Source organism: Tachypleus tridentatus, chromosome 8, assembly GCF_004210375.1.
Source record: "Tachypleus tridentatus isolate NWPU-2018 chromosome 8, ASM421037v1, whole genome shotgun sequence".
In the NCBI taxonomy this organism is placed as follows: Eukaryota; Metazoa; Arthropoda; class Merostomata; order Xiphosura; family Limulidae; genus Tachypleus; species Tachypleus tridentatus.
The window spans coordinates 106396513-106417183 of record NC_134832.1 but is presented as its reverse complement, the minus strand read 5'-3'; the positions used below and the strand labels follow the sequence as shown (position 1 = coordinate 106417183).

The 20671-nt window shown below is 31.6% G+C and overlaps 1 protein-coding gene and 1 long non-coding RNA gene across 3 annotated transcripts; one reads left to right on the top strand and one right to left on the bottom strand.

Moving 5' to 3' along the window:
• Positions 1 to 120: 120 nt before the first annotated feature.
• LOC143223146 (uncharacterized) lies at positions 121 to 14921 on the bottom strand. Of its 2 annotated transcripts, none has more exons than XR_013012681.1 (3): positions 14618 to 14921; positions 5477 to 5735; positions 121 to 4629 (listed from the first exon to the last, which is right to left on the bottom strand). It is a non-coding gene; the product is annotated as an uncharacterized LOC143223146 (long non-coding RNA). The 2 variants fall into 2 exon arrangements; XR_013012680.1 differs by lacking the exon at positions 14618 to 14921 and adding an exon at positions 12498 to 12637.
• A 148-nt stretch (positions 14922 to 15069) lies between these two features.
• On the top strand, positions 15070 to 19909 carry LOC143223144 (antiviral innate immune response effector IFIT1-like). The gene is made up of 2 exons (XM_076450683.1): positions 15070 to 15208; positions 17535 to 19909. The coding sequence occupies exon 2, from the start codon at positions 17535 to 17537 to the stop codon at positions 18285 to 18287; it is 753 nt and encodes a 250-aa protein (XP_076306798.1). The 5' UTR covers positions 15070 to 15208; the 3' UTR covers positions 18288 to 19909.
• The last annotated feature ends 762 nt before the right edge of the window (positions 19910 to 20671 follow it).

The following is a 20671-nucleotide window of genomic DNA, read 5'->3' as shown; positions in this document are numbered from 1 at the left end:
TGATTTCTTGAGCATGGACACACATGAATGATTCAGCTTTATCATAACAATAATGTAATTTAATCAACTACATTTCATGTAAAAACAATGAAAAATAATATGGTAAAATACAAAACATCAGATTTATCAACATAATCCAGTTTATTGCTAAAATGTACACAACATACATATTGTTATTGTTGCAAAATATATTACATGAATAAATGAATTTATTCTTGCAAATGGACTTTCTACAAAACTAGTTGAGTAAACATTGTAGGCAAAATACAATAATCCAAACAAAAAAGATATTTCTTATAAAATATAGTTTACACTTTATTTTAAACACTTGTAATGAAATCTATGTAAAGTCTTGGCTTTCTACAGGGCAAACCTAATTAATGTAAAAAAGTAAAATATTACAATATGCATTATTTTGTAATTTAACGTCAATTTTGAACATAAATGAAACACTCCACAGAAATAATAAGTTATTTTACTGAAAGTCAAAATGCAAATATTTGAGTTTTATTTTTTCCCCATTTTTCTATGTATTGTGGCATTTCTTGGCATGCAAATTTTGAATTGTTTGAAAAGACATTTTAAGATCTATACTGCAGATCTGAAATGATTTCATAAACTGAAATGACAGTTGACTTTTGTCTGATTTCTTGCAAAGAAACACAAGGTTACCTGTGTTAACCACCTCTAATTTCCATATGCTGAATTAGAGGAAAAGCACACAAATATGACCAACACCTACACTTCTAGTTAAGAAGTTATTGCACAAGATCACCTACAACAGTTGTAATGTTTTCACACAAGAGCCAACACTCAAGAATTTTGAATAGTTGACTATTCTTCTTAACTGCTCTCCTGAAGAACAGTCAATCATTGAAATTTTCTTGAGTTTTGAGTCTCATATCCAAACATTACCACCTACATTTGTCAGACCAAATAGTGATTTGACAATCACTCTTATCACACATCCTCAAAAGTGTGCATCACAATTTTATGTTTCTGGTGTAAATAGGACATAAACTTGCCACTGCGATGCACTTGGCACAATAATAAGAGAGCTTTTTCATTATTTTGAGTGTACAAAGAAATGAAAAACTGTCAATGCATCCTCTTTTAAAGTATTGGAAATAAAACCATCATGATCACTGTAATTATAGTCACCATTTAAATTATTTTCTGTCACAAATTAATGGAACCTTATTCCTTTTTTCTTTTTTCCTCTAAATGATTTAACTCCTTTAATTTATTTTCCTACAAGAAACACTTACACATCCCTTGTGTTATAGTCACATTCATATTCCCTTGGTAGTAATAAAATACAAGGCTTCATTGGGAAGTACAAATCACACATTTAAAGTTTTGGCACTTAATAAATAAGCAAATTAGTACACAAAGTAAGTATGATGGGGCAGTGTTTGTTATACAGCAGTACACATTCATGTGTTACCCACAATAAGTTTTATACTCCAAGTCTGAGAAGTGGAACCAGTACATTGTGTAGATGATTATTTTAAAAGTTCTAAATGTGAAATAACACTTCAATAAAACAAAAATTATTATTCAAAAAATATGTAGAAATTATAATATAAATGCATTACTAAAATGACATCACATCAGAAAGCAAAAAATGGGTTTGTATCATTTACTTGGTGCATCACATGGAAATACCTTTTTCTTTTTTTTTTCCTTCTCTTCAATTTACACAGCCATTAGACTATGGTAACTTAGTATTATCACAACATATTTTTACCTTCATTGTCAAAAATATCTGTGAAGGGTTAAGAATAATTAAAAGCAATGTAAACTATTTTTTTTATTTTAACACTTGTTGGGCAGGGATCTTCTGCAACTTTGACCATTTTTATATCTTCCCAGGTACTTTTAGCAGGGTAGCATATAAAACTTGAAATTATATATTAAAAGCAATCATTGGATTTTTAAGAAGTAGCATAATTATTTTAGTTTCATTCTGAATCTCTATCTGGCTGTTTGAGAACATTTTGTGGCAACACAAATCAATGCTATTTCCCTAAACATTGATTTTAACGCAAAAATAAATATTTTATGCAGAACTATCGTAAATACAAAATAAATGTTATACAATCATTTTACTAAACATTTAGATGAACACCATACAATGAATTCAATATTAATAAAAGTCCGAGGTAATAAAGCAGTGAGAAAGGTACACGGAGAATTACTAATAAAGATATAGTAAAATTAATAAAGATTGAGGTAGCTTGCAAGCAATTCTTAATTACAAAATATAAGGGCATTTAGATTACTTTGAACTCTTTTTATCATATTACATTGATAAACACATGCTGTGCAAAGTTACATCATTGTAGTGTTTAGTCTAAAAAGTTTATTTATACTTCTTTTTATCATATTATTAATGAAAGAAGTAAATGGTATTGTATCATGGCTATACAACTCCAAATCTGTTAAAGCATTAACCATTTTTTGTGGTTAGATGTGGTATAAGATCTCTAAAGGCTTATTAATAGCTTCTGAGACAGCGTTAAATGTGTCAAGCTGCTCGGTTTATACACAATTAGTACATTATTAGTATCTCTGTTACTTTGTTGTAGAATTGTTGATAAGATTTTGTTTTTAAATTAATGTTCATTGAGCAAGAAAAGTTTAAACAGTAGTCTTACTCAAAACTAATACTGAGCAAAGTGATTTTTAATTATTTTACTATACACCAGATATGTTTGTGATTATTATGTTAGTTACAATTCTTTGTTTTTACTTTCTTTATTTTATTACACTATCTTACATAAAAAACAACAACTGATTGTCGTTTTAAAGGCTAGAAAGCTTGTGTTAATAGTTCTCACTACTAACTCCAAAAATAATAGAAGTATAATTTTTCTTAGATAAAAAATAACTTCTTTGATGTCTATAAACAATGACTGCTATAGATTAGTGATATGTTGATAACACATGCCTGTAAATTTAAACTTCATAAAGTTGTTTTGGATAAGGTTATAATTTTCTTATACTAAAAATGCATTTCTGTTAGGCATATCCCTCCTTTCACAATATTACCTATTCTCAGTCATTACTGTCCCATATATGCAAACGTTTCTTTTATGCCTGCCACAGTCCTTCTAATCTCCATCTTGGTATCAAGTGACTCCACCATATCTTGCATATAAATCATTATGCATCACCTCTCCACCATGAGAAGCATAGTATACTTCAGGTCACATACAATTCCCTATGTGTGCCTCTATCAAACTATCAGTTCAAAGCCTGTCAGATGATAGAAGTATTGTGAGAATGTGGAGGGGAAAGAAGATTAGGAAGTGTGAAAAGAGGGAAGTACCTACTGGAAATACATTTTTGGTAGATGAAAGTTATAATATCAAATGTGGTACTTTCCTCCACTCACAAGATTAGCTAGAATCCCACAATAATAAGGAGCAGAGACAAGTGCATACACATGCATACCCCCAGGAAGCATATGAAGGATAGCTCTGTGTATGAAAGTCAGATGGAAGACCTGAAGAGGGGAACTGCACCACTTTTGATCAGGAATACTCTTTGCTCATCTGTAAAAAGTGGAGAAAAATGGCAGATAAAATATAGGATGACATTCATTGAGATAGAAGTGTCTCAACCCTTATATATACATAAGTCAATCCCACCAATCAGAAATGCGGGTAGAGATGGTATGAATCTCATGGTGTAGAGTGGCTAGGGTGAAAGAGACCACAATTGGTAAATCAACTGGATCCAAAATCTTAGCCACTTGGAACCAACATCCAGGGTGGAATAAGATGTCTTCACCTGTATGTCAGACAAAATCTAAAACCATTCAATCCCAAAGCATGACACATATTGTTTGAAGAATCTTGATCCCAGAAATTAACAACAATTTATATGTCTATGTACACATTACTCATTCCTGTTTAATGCTCAAATCTGGTTCTTCAGAGGGTAGAATATAATCTACATTTCCAAGAAACAGGAAATAATGTAAAACATATACAATTCTACTACACCAACTTATATGTGATAAATCACCAGTATGAATATGAAATATAACTAAACCTGGTGTTTACTTTTAAGTTACTGTACAAAAAATACATGTGCCTAATTTGATCATATACTATATTTATAAAGACATTTATCAAATATCAACAATTCAAAATATTAAAAATTAGCTTCCCAAAGTAAAGCTCTTATATGAAAATCTTTTCTTAATAAGTATGAAGCACATTGCATTATTTTTAGAAATGCACAGCATCTTTGTTGTTGCACATTTTTTCAAGTATTAGCCATTGTTTCATTATTAAACAGGTTTCATAACATTCAATTTGTGAGTACAAGAATGTAATACTAAAAAACTGGTTAAGCATCTTAAAAACAGCACTTTACGTCACATGTGTTTTAGAAGTCATATACATATTTCACACAATTCCTTCCATGAAATTGGTGTCAAGATTCTAAAACAATATTCTCAAAAACACCATTTCTTTTCTTTCATTTTCTAATATTACTTGTGGTTTCCTCTGAAGTACATCACAGACAGTTAGGTGTCATCACCATGGCTAGGTTGTTGGGGTCCATTTTGGTAACTGCAACATATTCCTCTGCAGCAAACACCTATCAGAGGCACTACAATAATAAAGTTCTATACATACCTTTACATTCACCATCATTTCAACAAATATTTATAATCCAAGTTACTATTCTAACATCCACGTAAACTACTAATGTTCATTTATTTTCACATATTTAATTTTAATATTCTGTTCACAATAGCACTTCAGGATACCACTGTAAACTTTACATGTAACTTAGCACTACAGTAATAACCTTGAAATTCAGGTTATTATAAACTTGAAGCAAATACCTTTAATAATAAAGACATACATTTCAAAACTGAATAAATGAAATGGCTACAACAGAAAGAATAAATAAAGTTAAACAAGCTAAATGACATGTGTGGCTATCGTACCTTACATTTTATCAACTAATGTTTCAAATAAACATATAAGTGCATCGTAACACACAGAATTTCAATCCATATTTAAATTACATAAAAACCTATATACTTATGAAATGTTTAGTAAATCTTTAAGACATGTACAAAAAGTTAATGTTTTTTCTTTTGATTCCATTCACAGGAATGGCTTATAAATTTTGAAATTAGTGGATCATTTCATATGACCAGTTTTGATTAAATAAAGAGATTCCAAACTGGTTTAATCAGAATTGTTATGCTACATTTAAATTTTTTAGATTTTATGTTTTTCCTTTAGAAATGGTTCATCACAAACTTCTTTAGAAAATAAACCAAAATAACTGTTTAGTGTTCAGATTACTGTTTTAATTCCACAAAATCTTTTATACAAATACTACGACTACAATGGTACAAAATAGTGAAACAGATATCAAAGATACATTTGAGACAGGAATATTGATATATCTTACTTGTATTTTTAATTGCTGTTTAACTCACCTGTAAGAACCTGATTAAATATGCAAGGACTAAATGGTTTAATTCTGGCAGCCTATGTAGAATGGCTATTGCTTTCACAGGATCACAGCAGTGTTCAATACATTCTTCTTAATACATGTGGGGAATAAGGGGTTCATAAAGTTCCCAATACCACTGTTTCAAAAGTGACACAGGAACATGAGGGTCATTACATTCTACCAACTGCCATTGATCCATCTTCACTTTCATAACATTTACCTCATCAATATCTCCTGGAACCCTGAAATACCATATTTGTTGAAAACAAATATTCTAGGTCATGTTCAATAATTGAAATATACAGCTTCACAAAAAAATTAAGTTTTATCTGAATCCACAAGTCCTTCATCTTAAAACATTGCAAAGGATTTTCAATGTAAAATACTCTTCATATTTCATGTAATGAGTCATCTGACAAAATATTTCTATTAGAAGGAATAAAATAGCACACACTTTTTATCGTGAGAAAGCAACTGCAAAATAAAATCTTATAATATAATGTACACATAAAACATGAAACTGTGATTTTATGGGATATATATATGCACTAACTTTATTATTTATTTCAGGTTTCACTCCCAGTCCCTCGATTCAGCTGTCAGGTCAGGCACTTCTCAAGTGATTTGGTATGGGAAGATAAATTGATTTTCTTGGGATTCTCCCATTTCCCCACAATCCAAATATTGGCTATATATCCATACCACCCTGATTGACCCTAACCCATACATCGGCTGTTACTTTTGTGATATTCACATACATAGCTGGGTGCTTGTTGCTGGCTTTTCACTCATAATTCCTTGCTTACTATCATGATTTTCATATTTTGTCCCTTTATTCTTTTTATTATACTTTTTTTCCTAGTGGCTTGATCTACTTCCAAATTCAGGAGTGGGGTGAAAGTACTTTTCTGAGCACACACAGTTACTTGTTTCCACGCAATGGGGACAGAAGAATTTAAACCAAAATAGCTGTTAGTATTTTGGCTTTAGTTATAGGGAATAATAGCATTATCACTCCAAAACAACTTTACAGTTTAACATCATGAAGTCAAAATGTTCAGAATATTTTTTTTTTTCATTAAATACAAGTTCATGTATCTGATTTAAAATGCATTTGAAAATATGGTATAGCATTTTAGGTGAAAGGAAAAGACAAATAATCACAAAAGAGTCAAAAACAAACACAAAATAGCCACCTTAAACAATGGCACTCACTTAATAACATGCAAGCTTTGTGTGCAATAAAAACTCTCATTGTTTATTCTAGTCTATTATGTTTTAGTCTTGATTACGTATGTGTCAAGACAGCTGTACATATTATACAACTTCAAATGCAGAACAAATATGTGCTTTCAAAGAAACCTCATTCACAGCATTAAACATCATAATTTTTTATCTTATTTTACTGTAATAAATACATAGTTTAATAATTAGTGGTTACTGCTATTAATCATGTTAAATAATCGATCACAAAAACACATTACTGTAACTTGTTAAACTATAACATGTTGAATATTAAAATACTCTTAGCAATTATTAGCAAAACATCTGTCGTATCGAGATATTATAACACACCTAACTTTAATTGCTGTATCTCATGTTTATACAATATAAGAACTCCTTTTACCTAAGGTATACCAAAAGATAGATTTTTGTGTACACTAGTAAAACAGTTACAAATAATGTTATTGCAACTGACTGAAAAAAAATTGCAAATTATATCATTAACCACTGACATTATATTGAATGTTTTATTTAACCAAAAATATATTTCCATTTTCAGATAAATTGCTCATAGTCCTGAGCAAAAAATTAAAGAATAAATAAAATTTCCAACTATTTTCAAGTGAATTTGTGCTTAATGTCTAAACTTAGTTCCAACTAACATATTCTTTACATATTAAACATGATCCTTGAAATTACCTGAATGAGACCTTTAGTAAATGTTCATAACGTTTATTTTCTTACAATTTCAGAAATGAATCAGTAGTCTTGTCGTCCAAATTTATTTATTTAGTGAAATCAACTTCAAATGCAATATTTTGATTTAGATTAACATAAAATCTGAATTTAACATTACTCATTTCAATGGGAACACTTATTTTAATTTTTCTCCATTAAGTGACTCATATCAAAGTGAGCACAAATATTGGAATAATATTCCAACATCAAGTTTGACAGCATATTCACCAGGTTGAGAGTGAGATAGAACTAAGTTTAGCTCTTTAGACAAAACTTGCATTCATTTCCACTAATTAATATTAACTTCTGACCAATGCAAACTACATTCATAGGTCAGAACTAAAATCATGTACCTATTAATAAGTTAATTAAATATGATGTTCAAGTTATATATAACTAAAAATGACTAAATACACTGTTTCATCCTTCCTGTTAACAATATCTCAATGTTTAGCCAACCTAGACAGCTGAAATTAGTTTTAAATCCATATAACTCAGCTAATAATGCACAAAAATAATTATATTAAAATAATAAATGTAAACTTAAATTAGAAATAATGAAAAAAATTATGTACATATGTATTAATTGTTCTAATCAACAGTGTCAATTTGAAATTGGTACAAATTGTAATTGTTTATGCTGATGTTCAACATCTAATGGAATACCTAGAACTGGCCAGGCTATGTTAACAGTGAACTGCAAAATATAATTTTAATATCAAAGAACAATACACCTCCATATCTAGTTGTTTGATTTAATGTTACCATTGTATTGTGCAGCACATATATACAGAGTAAGTAGTACACAACCAAAACATCTTGTAAATAAAGTAAAAACAAGTAACCATGAAAATTGGTTATTCTAACAATTTGGTTTTCTGTATAATACTAAGTGTACCAGACAAACAACAAAATGCAATATTTATATTTTGTATATTCTTAAACAACGCATTACTTTTCTCAGTGGTTCAGAGAAGTAAAGTGGGTGCAAGAAAATCAGCAAAGTAACAACAGGAATGTACAGGGTGTCCAAAAACTGTGGAACCATAGATGATTTGCAGTGCTTCTTAATTTCAGATACATTACTAACTGTGGCACTGTCACAGCATTAAAAAGTTAAGTTAATACTACTGTTAATCCAAACTTGTTTCAAATGTCCACGACAGCACTTGTAACACATTCTGCACAATGTGTTGAAGTTCCTATGGTTCCAGACTTTATGGGCATCCTGCAGCAAAGCAACTAGAAACTCCTTTTTTTTCTCTGCGTAATCTTAAAAAATACCTGAAATGTCAAATGGATGCTATTATGAATAACAGAATTGAAGCAGTCTTATGCTTAGATTATATATATTTGATTGTTTTTATAGCTAATAAGATTATGTGTTAGCTACTTCTGCCTAAGTTACACCACTACATACTCTGAGATTAGTAGCAACAATGTAACTAATTAATTTCCAGAATATTCCCTCTGATTGAGCTCCATTTAGTTTTGAAACAAGTTCAGATAGAGTAGTCAGAATCCAAAGAAGTCTTCAACTTGGACACTTTCTTCTCTGAAGAGTCATCACATCTTCCAAATTGTTCCCAAACACGGAAATTCAAAAATTTTAAGCTAAACACCAAAATCAGACACACTTTAGTTTTTACTGGAACTACAGAGGCTAATTATGTTATATTAAAATTATTTTAGAACTTCACTATATCCAGACATTCTCTATCTGAAAATAGTACATCTCGACAATAGTCGCAAAGTTTCTGCTTCAAAATATCCATTAGTAACGTCATCATGTTCCCAGGGGCGTAGATCATAAAAGTTGAGGGGATACATCCCCCCTTCATTTTAGGTGTGGGGTATGGTGCATACAATCATCCCCCCCTATAGTTTGGTCTCTTAAATTGTTTTATTGCATCACAGGCCTACAAATTCTGTTTGTTCTTGTGATTCATATGTTCTTACCAAACAAATTACATAATTACGCCTAGATGTAGGCGTCAGTGGCCAAAATGTACATCTTCAATATAGGCGTGCTTCTAAGCTTTTCAATCTATGCAAAGTTCACAAGTACCAGTCAGTAGGCCTAAGTATACATGCAAGTATCATGGCAACAAGTTTACTCTGTGACTGTATGTTTACAGCTTTCACGTTCATTTAATCAGAGATTACCAATTTGCAAATTGAACAGTCCACATAAGTAGTTGCAAAAATCATCCCCCCATCTGGTGTAAAAAATCTATGCCCCTGCATGTTCCAAATCACAATCTTCCTCCCTGTAGCTTTCCATTATTTAACTAGTGTAGGAAAAGCTAAATCTAGCAGCTTTACTAGTTTGTTTTCATGCGAAATGGCATAAATACCCTTTCCATTCTCCTAATACTTAATGTACACAACTTTTTCTTCCCCAGGAAAAAAAAGAAAAAAAAACCTTTTTATTAAATAGTGTACTATTGACTTGGACACATGGATGGCTTTTATCACTTAACTTTGAGTTTATCCATTCTTATTTGTTATGAGACACTGCATTATGCATGCCATGTTATGGTAGGTAGAGCTTGTGGGCTTCTATCTGAATAGTCCTTGTGTCCATATAATGGTGTTAAGTATGAGAGATATTTTTCCTCTAAAATTTCGGATTCCTGATCAGAAAACATACTTAAGTCCTGATAGTATGAACAAAAATATTAAAAATGTTCATTTCAAAAATGGGAAGAAATCTTAAACAAAATAAACAAACAAGATAAGTTGCATAAAATGAATATGTGATTGCAAAACAATTAAGATTTGAGACATAATACTGACATTATTTCCCAAAGCTACAATTCCCTCAATGTCTAAAAGCTATAATATTTAGAAAAGTCAAAACTGAGATTTGTTTGTAGCTTGGAGAAATACCGTAAATGCTAAGTCTCAAATCTTAAGTTTATTATTAAATTATCACTTTGAGCTATCTATCCTGTTTCTGCATTTTTCTTGAAGATCTCTTTTAAATGAACAATTTTTAATATTATTGTATTTTTAACTATTGTACGTCCAACATAGACATAAATCTGTATAATAGCAATGCTGTCCCATTTAAAATATTTTCATAAAATATATAGTTACTGTCAGACATTCTCTCAGTAAACAAAGGCAGTCTCTGGATTTATTTGACTGTACAATCTTTATAGCTATTGCGGTGAAATTCTCACAATTAATACTACAAATAGTGAAGATGGATTGTTTATTAAAAAAAACCATCAATATGCATGTATAAAGAAAACAAAGATAAAGCAGCTCAAATAAGTCCTAATACTAGTACAACATTAAAAAGAAGTTCTGGTACTCAGTATTGGTAAGTATCTGCAGAACTTCACCCCTGATATCTGCTATATTTATATATGGGCAGGTTGTAAGCACTGGATTGCTGCTACATACTTTATGTGAAACTACATATTTTCTGAATAAAATGTATAGCTACAAAATATCTGCCTCATTTTTGTCATCTTCTGTTTGCACAATTCTTGCTATTCCAACTTCAAGAGGGACCATTATAATTGCAGTATTTATAAAATTCAAAATCATGCAGTGTTGGCTATAATTCAACACTTAAAATCAGCCATCACCATGACTGCTCATCTGTTGCTCAAAATTGAGCTCGGTGTCGACTTTCAAACTATGGGTTAAAGATTTATGTTGGAGACAGCTGAGACATTTATATAAAGTTTTCGACTTTTGTGTAACGTGGTCAACATTGTTCATCCAGTGGTAAAAGAAACTGTAATAGCAGCACCGTGTCCAAAAAATCCAAGAATCCTGTACATAAACAAATGATATGTGATATTAATATATTTGCAATAATAACTGCTTTGGTACATGTGTCATCCCTACCATATAAACATGAAATTAAATCCACCACCATGCACACACCTATATACACATACATGGAACAGATGATGCAGCTCCATATAATCCACAGACTATATTAAAATGATTGGGAGTGAATAGTTATACACCACAGTTATTTGCTATGTGGTATAATAAACTGAAAAACTACCTAACATAATGAACAACTATGCCTAGGGTTTATTACAATATTCTCAGCTGTTTTTGTTGTATGTTGGTGGAACAATATTAAATAACAAAGAACAAATGGACAATCTCTATTATGAACCACTGTTACATACCGTCATTTCCAAAAGTAATATATTTTCAGTGATATCACTATCCTTATAATATACCAAAAATACTCAAATGTTATTCTACTGGGTATCATTCTACCACAACTTTATGTCAGCTGTGGTCCCCATGTGACTTGCTCATTTCCAATGTTCAATAGACTCAACCCTTTGTACATGAGAACCATTGTCACTCAGTTTCTACTAAGTATGCAACAAAAAACAATATATTTGTAAAAGCTTTGATTTCTAATAATTCATATAGGAATAGCATAATACATCTTTATATAAACACTACCAAGCTTCTAGTAACCCTTTTCTGCCTATACATTGAATAGCTCAGCTTATCTGCCTGTCAGAGATTATGAAACTAACAACTTTAAAAACAAATAAAAATAATGAAATAAACTGCTTTATGTATGTCATTCAAAAATTATACGCAGTTCTGAAGCCTGTACTAAACAAGTTTTGTGTAAACTGAGAAGATTTTGATACCAGTAACACCATAACAGTATGTAACCCAAAAGTATTATAATAAAATATAACCTATATAAAAGACAGTGTGTATCATGTCACACTTTATTTCTCAAAATGGGAAGTGTTATACAAGCGAAAATGCACTTATCCATGCAGAAAATTTGATAACTGTCTGCCCATTATGATTTTAGTAAATCATTCAGGGTAGCCGTGAGGAGCTCGTGAAACCTTGTAGTGTAGTGCATGTTCACACAATAAGCCTAAAGTAAAGACGTGTGGGATCAGCTTGCTTAGAACCAAGTGCTAAAAATTTATCATGAAAGTAAAAATATCAATTGCGTTTTAAAGTTAAATAATTTATGAATTAAGTTATATTTTGTGATATCACCAACATTTTAATAAAAAACAAACCTCTTGAATCAATGATGACTCTAAATCAAGAAATTAACAAATATTTTTTCTTGTTTGTTGTCTATATTATTTAATTTTATAGCTTCAGTACACAGACTAACAGTAATATTTCATTATAAATTTATTTCTAAACAGTAAAAGACATTGTTCAAGCATAGTGTGTTACAAAATTGCACTGGCTTTTCTATGTATTAAAATTTTTAATTTTAACTGATGTTTACCAGTAATTATTATATAAACATGCCACAAATTCATTTCAGAATGATTTTAATTTTGCTTGGTATTAATGATTTACTGCCTTTACATCACTTTTCTGCCTCTTCGAAAATCAAGATTGATTTTGTAAAATTAATTTATTTCAGTTAGCAATGAAATGTGAGGATAAGGTATATTCTGAGATAAAGGAGGTAGTAGTTGCCCTATTAAGTAATATGCCAGCCATGCAACATTGTAGAGAAAACAAATGCGATTAGATTGACATAAATTGTTACAAGAAATTTCCTTTTATAAATACTCACAAATATTTTTTTAAGTTTGCCAACACTATTATGCAAACATTCAAATGATTCTTTTATATCTTAATTGCCGAAATTGTTTCAGTGGTACATTTTGTTAATTTAATCTAGCTTACACTTATTTTTAATAATATTTTTATTCCCAAACTAAATCGTTGTAATACCATTATTAACATTTCTACAAGATATTGTGATACATATTGAGCATGAACACCCAGACACGTTTTTATGGCGTATCATGTGATCTGTCATGCTTTTGTGATTATGACAGTTAGAAACTGGGTAAAATCAATATAAAATACTGATTATTTGACATCAAATGAGAAAAAAACAAAGACAGAATACTGGACAAAAAATGCTGCTACTCCTTCATTCATGGTCATAAAACTAAATCAACCGCCACTATAATTTTGTGATTGACTTTCACATATCTAAAACATGGCAATCCTACTATTCATTGGCAAAAGAGTAGCCCAAGAATTGGCAGTGGGTGATGATAACTAGCTGCCTTTCCTCTAGTCTCGCACTGCTAAACTATGGATGGCTAGAGCAAATAATCCCCGTGTAGCTTTGCACGAAATTCAAAAGAGCAACTACAAACTAACAATAATGTTAAATTTGAAATAAAGATTAACTGCATTTACATATTCACACCAAACATTCTCCCCCTTTCAGCCGTGGGAGCGTTATATCGTGAGAGTCAATCCCACTATTTGTTAGTAAAAGAGTAGCCCAAGCGTTTGCGGTGGGCGGTGATGACTTCCTGCGTTACCTCAAGTCTCACACTGCAAAATTAGGGAAGGGTAGCACAGATAGTCCTCGTGCAGCTATACGCGAAATTAATATATATATATAAACTCCTCGTTGCCGTAAAGTAACCAGTAGGCAAATTTAGAAAGTTTTTTGTTTCTTTCTCTGTCATTAAGTGCTCATGACATCACATGACTATATAATAGTTGAAATTCTGTCAATATCCTGTAATACATACAGCCCCCTCATAACAAAACACCCCTGAATTTGGTGAAATGTGTATAGACAAAATACTTCGCCCGGGTTGGCCAAGCGTATTAAGGCATGCGACTCGTAATCTGAGGTTCGCGGGTTCGCCTCCCCGTCGCGCCAAACATGCTCTCGCTTTTCAGCAGTGGAGGCATTATAATGTGAGAGTCAATCACACTATTCGTTGGTAAAAGAGTATTCTCACAATTAATACTACAAATAGTGAAGATGGATTGTTTATTTAAAAAAACCCATCAATATGCATGTACAAAGAAAACAAGGATAAAGCAGCTCAAATAAGTCCTAATACTAGTACAACATTAAAAAGAAGTTCTGGTACTCAGTATTGGTAAGTATCTGCAGAACTTCACCCCTGATATCTGCTATATTTATATATGGGCAGTTGTAAGCACTGGATTGCTGCTACATACTTTATGTGAAACTACATATCTTCTGAATAAAATGTATAGCTACAAAATATCTGCCTCATTTTCGTCATCTTCTGTTTGCACAATTATTACTATTCCAACTTCAAGAGGGACCATTATAATTGCAGTATTTATAAAATTCAAAATCATGCAATGTTGGTTATAATTCAACACTTACAATCAGCCATCACCATGACTGCTCATCTGTTGCTCAAAATTGAACTCGGTGTCGACTTTCAAACTATGGGTTAAAGATTTATGTTGGAGACAGCTGAGACATTTATATAAAGTTTTCGACTTTTGTGTAATCACACTATTCGTTGGTAAAAGAGTAGCCCAACAGTTTGCGGTGGATGGTGATAAATAGCTGCCCTCTAGTCTTACACTGCTAAATTAAGGACAGCAAGCACAAATAGACTTCGAGTAGCTTTGTGCGAAATTTAAAAACAAAGTTCATGGGCACTTAAGGAATAAGGAGCAATCATTAATATTTCCTGTAACTATTCTCTGTTAAGTTTAAATATTACAATAGTTAATAACATTAGTTAAGCTGAAATATGTACGTAAAAAGAAATGGAAAAATAATATTAATAGTGTTTTAAATTTCACGTTTGAGATAACACTGTATACGTTGATTTGGTTTTGGTTATGGTTTTGTTACGTATATTATATTAAAGCCTACGGAACATGACATTAAAGCACAATTTTGTTCGAGAACGGAAAGAGAATCGTGAAGAAATACAAGTGCATCTTGTTGACATTATAAAAGGTAATTGTTTTCTCCTTTCGTTTGAAATCTTGGTTTGATTTTTGGTAGACTGAACCCACTATGACCTGTATTTCATTATTATTAATAATAACTGGAGTACACTAAATAAATAATGTCAATGTGTCTCAGAACGGCTGTTATAGGTATTAACACTTTTACTAATAAGGAGAGAACAACGTTTCGACCTTCCTACGTCATTTTAACCTATTACTTAAAAGCCGTTGCAGTTTAGTGTGTCAAGATTTTGTACAGTGAAATACTCGTTATAGAATGTTCCATCAAAATAAATTATCTAAATGTAGCAATTAACGCCTAACTTGTCTTAAAATATAATGTCTAATATAAAAGTCTAATGGTACAAGTTCGTTAGGTGCAAAATTTATTATTTTTATGTTAGAATTTTCAAATTGTCGATATACTTTTGGAGGACCATAATTTTGAAATGATAGATTAGATGGAAGACAGCTCGTGGACATCACTTAATGCTAATAATTGTACTGCTGTTAAGTAACGAACAGTAGTTTGATCTTCACATTTACGAGGTCTGTTCAAAAAAGTATGCGGACTGACGTCATAAAACAAAGTGTACTTTATTTAGAAGTTACAGGTCTGGGACCCTTTCAAAGTACTCTCCTCCCCAACGCACACACTTATCCCAATGGTGTGTCCACTTGTTGAAACAGTCCTGGTACGCTTCTTTTATAATGTCCTCCAGCTCCTTCGTCGCATTTGCCTTAATCTCGGGAATCATCTCAAATCTTCTTCCTTTCAAGGGTCTTTTGAGTTTGGAAACAAGAAAAAATCGCAAGGAGCAAGGTCAGGTGAGTAGGGGGTGGGAAAGAACAGTGATCGAGTGTTTGGCCAAAAACTCACGAGTTCTGAGGCACAAATTTCGCAGCAACGCGGTGCATCTTCAATTTTTCGGTCAAAATCTAACTGATATCCCACACTCTTCAGCAAGCTCCCTGACAGTCAGACGTTGATTTGCCCGCACCAGGGTGTTGATTTTGTCGACGCGTGGGTCGTCAGTTGACGTGGAAGGACGTCCAGGACGCTCATCATCTTCAATGGACTGTCGACCATCCCTAAAACGTTCATGCCACTTGAAACATGCCGCAAGCCGTGTTAAGCATAGCAAAAGTTTCAGTCGCAGATTTTCCAAGTTTAAAATAAATTTCACAGCAAGTCGTTGCTCCTTCAGGTCATTCATTCTGAAATCCGCCAAACGAAAAAAATCGCACTTCACTTAAAACCGCGTAGCTAATACACAAATGAAGATATCTGCAATCGGGAAATGGCGTCGTAATCAGCTGATCTGTGCGAACCTAGCGACACCAAGCGGATTCCCTGGAACCAATTGGAGCCGCGCAATTCAAACAGTCCGCGTATTTTTTGAACAACCCTCGTATAACGCCCCACATCTCTTGACAAGTTCAGAAAATGACTGTGAAATCTATTTTCAGCGAAATAAAATGTGTTGTGTAAAAACAACACTACTAAATATTCAATGACTGAAGAACAATTGACATCTATGTTCGTATCGTTTATTTATAACAGAGGCGTATCCAAATGAGACCAGCTCCGTGAAAAGCGTAGACACTGATTACATATTGTTTGGGAGCTCTTATATGTAATAAACACTATTACATTCGATTTTATTTATTTTAATAACCATTTTATTGAAACTCTTGTTAATATCTAGACACAATTTGTATAATTATAGTAAAATATATTTTAAATGTATTCGTATCTAATATATCTAACACAATGTGTATTTTTAACGCAAATTATTTTATTACTTAAAGTTAACTCTTCTCTTACACTTATGATACTCTTTTTGCAGTTGTTTATATTATTTTCCATGTTGAATTATTCTGTACAAAATAATAATGCAAAATTCAGTTGACGAAACGTTCACTGATAGGCCAAACTATAAAAATAAACTACTTTTACAATAAAATCCACTTACTTTTTAATTAATTAACTCGATATCCACAAACACTTTACTGAGTAACTGGTTTACAGTGACAGATGCACCGTACATATCATGCACAACTGATTAATTAATTCCCTCTAGCTTTAGTTTAATTCGTTACTTATATATGTAAGTCTCAAATTATCTTCAACGTTTTGAAAAGATTTCTCGAATTTGTGACCCTCTCCTCAGGTTACTTTAAACTTCCACCCAGCTAAACAATAATAGAAACTTATAACTACATAAATGGTCTTCATTAAAATATTTTAGAATATTTTATGTCTTCAGCAGTTTAACCAAGTATACTTTAAATAATAATCTAATAGCATTAATTGTTGTTTTTATCAATAGATGGATGATCAATCTATTAGACTTCGTCAACTGGAATGCCATTGCAAGTGGAAGCTGAAAATCCCTTTTAGCAACAAAACTGTCCAAAAGATAAACGACAATTTGACAGATTGGATGAAAACAGCGAAGCCCGATATTCAAGAACTAAGCTTTCTTCTTCTTGGATACATTTATATGACTGGTCTGGAGGACGGTTTGTACGAAGTAAACTTATTAAAAGCAGAAGCTTATTTATCTGAAGCAAAAGAAATATCTCAGAGCATTACTGAAAAAACACCTTTTTATTTGTTTAATGCGCTGGAAGCCCATAGATATCATATGCTAGGCCAAATAGAGAATTGTGAAAGCCGACTGGAATTGGCAGAAGCATTATGGGAAGAAATTAAGAACGACCCGAAACAAATGGCTTGGTTACATGGAGCCCGTGGTTTTGCTTTGTTCGAATGTGCATTTCAAAATTATGAAGAAGCTTTACATTCATTTGATGAAGGTCTAAAATTAAATCCAGAAGAACCGTTGTGGCATTACATGAAGGGACTGATTTTAGCAAGATTACGCCGGAATAAAAAAAATAAAATCCCTACTCAGGATGAACTGGAAAGTCTTTACAAAGCCATTAGCCTATCGAATGAAGATAATGCAGACTATATTATCACTTACACTTTATCGCTATCAAGTATATGGTTCAACAATAAAAGAGACAACTCGTTGAAAAAGAAAATACTTGGATATCTCGAAAACTTCAAAATGTGAAAACACTGCATACATTCTACTTAACTGCTCCAAAGTATATCGTTACTTAGGTAATAAAGGTGAAATGAAAAAATGCCTACTTCAAGCTGATAACATTACTGAAGGAAAAAATGGACACATACTTCATCAATTAGGGCTTTATTTTTGGAGAATGGAAAGGGACTTTGAAAAAGCAAAAGAATATCTGAAAAAAAGTGGAATACATTACGCAGCAGTAGATTATTTACTATTGAAAAGGAGTAACAATGAGATTTCTTCTGAAACATACCTCAGTGAACTAAGTAAGTTCGAGAAACCGGAATCCTTCTGCAAGTCAGAAAGAGCACAAATTAAAGTGTATAAAGGAAAAGAACTTCAGAAGCAAGACAGGATAAAGGATGCAAAAGAAGCATTTATGGAAGCAACAAGATTAGATCCAGAATTAATTACAGCTCGAGAAGCATACAGTAAACTTCAAAACGTGCCACAAGAAGATATCGTAGAAGAATAGTCAACTATTCGATCACTCTCTTGTTTAGGGCCTTTTTATCATTGCACCTTTTATGTATGATCCTAATATTTATATCAGTAACTGAAATAAAAAGTGATAGTGCTCTGCCCACCACGGGTATTGAAACCCGGTTTTTAGCATTGTTAGTCAGCAGACATAACGCTTAGCCAGGGGAGGGCATTAGCTATGAGTCTTTCATTTTCAAAATTCAATAGTAATTAAGATTTTACGTTAATTTTACCAGTGATTTTATTGTGGTCTACGGACTAAAAAGTAATTACACTAAACAATTATTTGTTATAAGCTTTCCTTTGTGTTTTATTTAATTTTGTATTACAATGTTTTTCTTTATATATAGCTCAATGCCTAATCCTACTCAAAACTGTAGTTAAAGTATATTTTGTATTTTGGTTCTTTCTACAAACCAATTACATCAGTTTTGCAAATCAATATAATTCCGAATATGTAAACAAAGAGAATGCAGATGGTGTGATAGTTTTTAGCTTTTCATTGGACCAGGTTCCTGGCATGAAGAGGCACACTAAAGATGTCATGATTTTTTAATGCTGCATAAAAATGGTAGATTGTGTTATGTTGTATTTGTCACTGGATCAGCTTCATTTAGTGGTATTATATTAAGGATGAGCTCTTTCTCCTTTAGGCTTTGATGTAAAACTACAAAAGTCTGTTGTTAAACTCAAGAATTACCTATTACCAGGTTACCAGAGTTCATAGCCTCTCAAAAGATCCATTTGTTTTAACAATATATTCAATAAAAATATTAAAATTGTACAACCTGTTTTATAATTCAACCACAAATTTTAATTAGTAATTAGTGTTTACTTATTATCTACTTTACATTAAGTAGGAACTAGGTGCAAATTCATGTACACATGAAAAATACAAAAATTGATTTCTTGAGCATGGACACACATGAATGATTCAGCTTTATCATAACAATAATGTAATTTAATCAACTACATTTCATGTAAAAACAATGAAAAATAATATGGTAAAATACAAAACATCAGATTTATCAACATAATCCAGTTTATTGCTAAAATGTACACAACATACATATTGTTATTGTTGCAAAATATATTACATGAATAAATGAATTTATTCTTGCAAATGGACTTTCTACAAAACTAGTTGAGTAAACATTGTAGGCAAAATACAATAATCAAACAAAAAGATATTTCTTATAAAATATAGTTTACACTTTATTTTAAACACTTGTAATGAAATCTATGTAAAGTCTTGGCTTTCTACAGGGCAAACCTAATTAATGTAAAAAAGTAAAATATTACAATATGCATTATTTTGTAATTTAACGTCAATTTTGAACATAAATGAAACACTCCACAGAAATAATAAGTTATTTTACTGAAAGTCAAAATGCAAATATTTGAGTTTTATTTTTTCCCCATTTTTCTATGTATTGTGGCATTTCTTGGCATGCAAATTTTGAATTGTTTGAAAAGACATTTTAAGATCTATACTGCAGATCTGAAATGATTTCATAAACTGAAATGACAGTTGACTTTTGTCTGATTTCTTGCAAAGAAACACAAGGTTACCTGTGTTAACCACCTCTAATTTCCATATGCTGAATTAGAGGAAAAGCACAAATATGACCAACACCTACACTTCTAGTTAAGAAGTTATTGCACAAGATCACCTACAACAGTTGTAATGTTTTCACACAAGAGCCAACACTCAAGAATTTTGAATAGTTGACTATTCTTCTTAACTGCTCTCCTGAAGAACAGTCAATCATTGAAATTTTCTTGAGTTTTGAGTCTCATATCAAACATTACCACCTACATTTGTCAGACCAAATAGTGATTTGACAATCACTCTTATCACACATCCTCAAAGTGTGCATCACAAT